Below are 4,916 nucleotides of genomic sequence, written 5' to 3' on the forward strand. Positions count from 1 at the left end.
AGTCAAATTCCAGATCCACTGGGATGAACATGTCATCGAAGCGATCTGGGAAACCAACTTCCCCAGCGCCAAGCGCGACGGAGCCACCCTCCACTTGTTCATCATAAGCGGCAAGGACATAATCCTTGGTGACTGCGCAAAAACAAATCAAGTGATATCAGCAAAAGAATTATGTTCGCGCAGAAAAAATAAATAAACCAATGAAATAAACTTACACAACCCGTCGACTTGGATAACGGGCTCAAGCGCGCTATCGGCCCAAAGCTTACTCATGCCGACCCCAACCAGCGCCTCCTCGCAAATTTTCTTCGCGGGGGATGGTTCGGCGGTCAGTTTCTTAACCCAGGCGCCAGTTGGGTTCTTGAGGACACCCTCATCCGCAGGCGCAGAAGAGATAGAGCGCATGGTCATACGGATGGGGATCACACCAGCCCTTATGTAAAAGAACCTCTCAGACCAGTCATGAAGGCTCTTGAATGAAACAGTGGAGCACTTCACCTTCTGACTGCGAGGAATGAAAGAGATCCAATTGTCCTGGATCTTGGGCTTGTAAAAATATTGAAAGCGCCGAGGAGTGGGTTCCTCGCGCTGGGATTTGCACATGAACTCAAAGTGAGTCACGCGCACGAGTCCAAACGGATGGACTTGGGATATATGAATCCCATAGAACTTCAGCAGTGCACCCACAAACCTTGTCATCGGGAGACGAAGGTTGCAGTGGGTGAAAAAGTGGCTATATAGGGATATATAGCCGGCAGGCGGGTCCGCCGCCGTTTGCCCGGACCTAGGCAACATGCAGCCAAACAGGGTGGGAAAGCCCTGAGAGGCGATGAGGTTGTCGAGATCGGCCTGCTTCAATTTGCAGAGGATTTCATTCCACCTTTTGGTGGCCTTGGTCCTCCCTACTTCCTCCGATGTGGTCTCAACAACCCTCTTCCCTTTCCCCTTTTGCTTCAATGTCGACATCACCACAGACTTCACACGGCGTCTTCGAGAGGCAACAGAGGTGATTGAGGGGCTAGACGAGTCTGAACTATCAGACATACAACTGCACCAGCAGATAATCGAAAAATCGAAAAGATGAATATACTCAATTCAGAATATGAAAGGCAGAAAATAGAAAATTTGAAACAATGAAGATGAAGATAAAAATTTCCTAAGGGCCTGCTTTTATAGGCCCAGGAGAGAGAAATGTGGCAGCTGATCGGATTTCACGCGCCCCCACTCGCGGGTACAAGCCAACGAGGGCGCGACACGTGTCCCTAACACTGTTGAGGGGACATAAAATTGTAACCGACCTGCCACGGAACAGAGACGCGCCCCCACTCGCAGGTGCTAACCAATGCGAGCGCGACACGTGTTCAGGACAGCTGTGTGAGGGGACATGAAAGGCAACTGTAGCACCTCGAGCACACGAAACGTCTGACACGTTTACGGCGCACGTCACCACCAACTAACCATGTGTTTGGACCCTTCGTTTTCAACCAAATGGATAGAACTTCGCGCAACGATGGAAGCAACCAGGAAAACGACAAAACCCCATTAAAAGACAAAAATCAGTAAGTCTAATATCCATCTTACCGCGCTCGCGCGAGATAAGACAGACATTAGACTGGGGGGGCTTGAAGAGGTATGTACCCGCCTCAACACCGAGCAAGGCGGGTCAACCCACAAGATAAAGACATTATGAAGGCACAAAGCCAAAACCTATGCGCATGGCGCATACAAAACATGCTCAGGCATCATATGCCCAGGCACACATATGCTCGCGCATCACATATGCGCGCGGCGCATCAGCGCGCGGCGCATATCAGATGCCCGTGTATATCGCATCTGCCCAGGCTCACATATGCGCGCAGCGCATCAGCGCGCGACGCATATCACATGCTCGTGCATATCACATCTGCGCATGAAATATCTGCGCGTGAGAATAAAGAGAAGACCCCGCGCATCCTCAGGGTGAGCGCATATCATACGTGCACATCATCAACCTCGTCCTTATCCAAATCAGGATTAGGGAAACCTTGATTGTGCACATCAGACAACCTTCCAGAAGGCATCTTTTTAAGGAGAAAGAATATGCTGATGTTGATAGCTGCCAAATGAAAGGTCGACAACTCAGCATGACACATGTGTTATCACGTGATTACAACCAACGAGAAAGCGCCAGGTGTCCCAAAGGACACGTGGCGCAGTGCGATTGGAGGAAGCCAACGAGGTTGAGCCCAACCGGTGGTAACCCTAGCACTATAAATACAGCATCAACTCCACTTTGATGACACATTCATACTCAATCATTGACAGTTACAAGCAGTGATCACACATTCAATCATATTGAATCACATTCATTCACAGTCAGTTACATACAATCACACAGTCTCACAACCAAAGGGTATTGAGCAATTAAGCAAATACTCTTGGGATTCTCCGACACACATTATTATCTTCTCCACAAATATACTGATTCTCACGCCGGAGGGTTACCCCAAAGAGGACCCCTCTGTCCCTTTCTGAGGGGTAAGTAACGGCGCTGTTCATTTTGTAGGTGGAAGAACACTGATCCAGAAGAACCATCGGTGAAATAGTATAATCACACCCGAGGAAAGTAGATCTGCTACCAGTGAGTAGATCCACGTTTCTTCATTAGAGGACCCCTCTGTCCCTTTCTGAGGGGTAAGTAACGGCGCTGTTCATTTTGTAGGTGGAAGAACACTGATCCAGAAGAACCATCGGTGAAATAGTATAATCACACCCGAGGAAAGTAGATCTGCTACCAGTGAGTAGATCCACGTTTCTTCAATGCGGTCTGATCGGAAACCACCGTTGAGATCTCCGACACGCCTTCAAACCAAATCAGGTATGTTTGATAAAATGTCGACGTTTCTTTTCATTGATTTTGTTACTAGGGTTTTCTTGATTTCGTAAACTGAAAGTAAGTTAATTGGGTTATTATAAGTAGAATTTGAATTCAATTTGGTTTCTTTTTAGCAGTATTATTATTATTATTATTATTATTATTATTATTATTATTATTAAAAACCATGTATGTATAGTGTTTGATTGATTTCGTTACTAGGGTTTTTCATTTCGTAAACTGTAAGTAGGGTTATACGTGGAAATTTTAACCACCAAGTGTTTGTGGAAATGCCTACGTCAGATTTTTCATATTAATTTGAATTATAGTTGGTAATTTTAATTGAAATTAGTTGGTTAATTCTTAGATAATTTTGGATTTCTATATAGCCTTCTAGGTGTTTGTGAAAATGTCTAGCTCAGATTTGAAATATAGCCCGTATTGGTTTATATTAAGATTTGCTTAATATGAAATAAAGCTCTTCAAGTTCTACATGGTTTCTATATACTCTTCCACTTGTTTGTGAAAATGTCAAGGAGAATTATAGTTATTATTACTGTTGGTATTATTATTTTTCTTTGAATAAAACGTGTTCATAGATTCATAAACAATGAATTGGGTTGGTTGTTTGAAGCTGATGTTATTATCTCTTTCCCCAAATTTACACTCAAATTGTTTTTTTGATGTTACAGCTTCAATGACAGAAAAGCGTATGCCCAAACGATCTTCCAACTCGGAAGAACATGAACACCAAAAACTATCATGTGAGTTTTTTCTTTTTTGAGAATTCCTTGGTTTAGTGTGAAATAAATGATGAAAAGCTGGTAATTTTTATTGTTTTTACTTTGAATTAGTTGATTAATTCCTAAATACTCTTCCAAGTGTTTGTGATAATGCCTAGGTGAACCTTTTTTTCCTACCATTTTTATATATGTTCATACATTAACAAACGATAAATCATTAAAATGTTCATACATTCACAAAAAAAGAATTGGGTTGGTTGTTTGAACTTCATGTTATTACCTCTTTCCTCAGATTGATACTCAAATTGTTGTTTTAATTTTACAGTTTCAATGACAAAATCGAGTTTGCTCAAACAACCTTCCAACTCTGAAGAACTTGAACTCCGCCCCGAATACCAAACATTGTCACGTGAGCTAAAAGAATTAACGAAGATGGTTCGAGAAAACCTATGGGGATCAACATCTAAAAACTACGAGGGTCATGCACTTCAGAGAGGCAGATTGTATGATGAATATTCTGCAAGAAGAGATGAAAGGCTTAAAAGAAAGAGAGGTGAACCTAAAACCGAGGACACGACTCCAAGCAAACTGTATGTTGAAGTTAGTACTGAGTCAACCAAAAAGTCAACAGTAGTTAAGAAGATTGAGAGTGGTAGGAAGATAGCAACACCATTGGTGGAGAGAGGACAGGTGGCAGCAGCAGAAGCAACCACAGGAACAACAAGGTATTCATTAAGAAGTAGGTGCAAAGAGAACAAGAAACCGCCATTGGCAGTGAGCTTTGAGAGATCATCAGTGGAGAAGAAGAAGAAGGAGGAGGAGGAGGAGGAGGAGGAGGAGGAGGAGAAGGAGGAGAAAAGGAGGAGGAGAAGAAGGAGAAGGAGAAGGAGGAGAAGAAGGAGAAGGAGGAGTAGAAGGAGGAGAAGAAGGAGGAGGAGGAGGAGAAGAAGGAGGAGGAGGAGGAGAAGAAGAAGGAGGAGGAGGAGGAGAAGAAGAAGGAGAAGAAGAAGGAGAAGAAGAAGAAGAAGAAGAAGAAGGAGAAGAAGAAAAAGGAGGAGGAGGAGGAGAAGGGGAGGATGAGGAGAAGGAGGAGGAGGAGGAGTAGAAGAAGGAGAAGGAGAAGAAGAAGAAGAAGAAGAAGGAGGAGGAGGAGGATAAGAAGGAGAAGGAGAAGGGGAGGAGGAGGAGGAGGAGGAGGAGGAGGAGGAGGAGGAGGAGTAGAAGGAGGAGGAGGCGGAGAAGAAGAAGAAGAAGAAGAAGAAGAAGAAGAAGAGAAGGAGAAGGAGGAGGAGAAGGAGGAGGAGGAGGAGAAGGAGGAT

General features: G+C 44.1%; 1 protein-coding gene across 1 annotated transcript; it reads left to right on the forward strand.

The window, feature by feature from the left end:
- Nucleotides 1-2,799: 2,799 nt before the first annotated feature.
- On the forward strand, nucleotides 2,800-4,507 carry LOC143578120 (uncharacterized; the record flags this gene model as incomplete). Its single annotated transcript, XM_077061783.1, has 3 exons — nucleotides 2,800-2,857; nucleotides 3,547-3,618; nucleotides 3,923-4,507. Coding segments are annotated over exons 1-3 (715 nt in total), but the record flags the coding sequence as incomplete, so codon positions are not given.
- Nucleotides 4,508-4,916: the final 409 nt, after the last annotated feature.

This window comes from Bidens hawaiensis, unplaced genomic scaffold (genome assembly GCF_021521415.1).
Source record: "Bidens hawaiensis isolate Kalapana, Puna unplaced genomic scaffold, B.hawaiensis_p1.1 tig00029037_1, whole genome shotgun sequence".
NCBI classification, from domain to species: Eukaryota; Viridiplantae; Streptophyta; class Magnoliopsida; order Asterales; family Asteraceae; genus Bidens; species Bidens hawaiensis.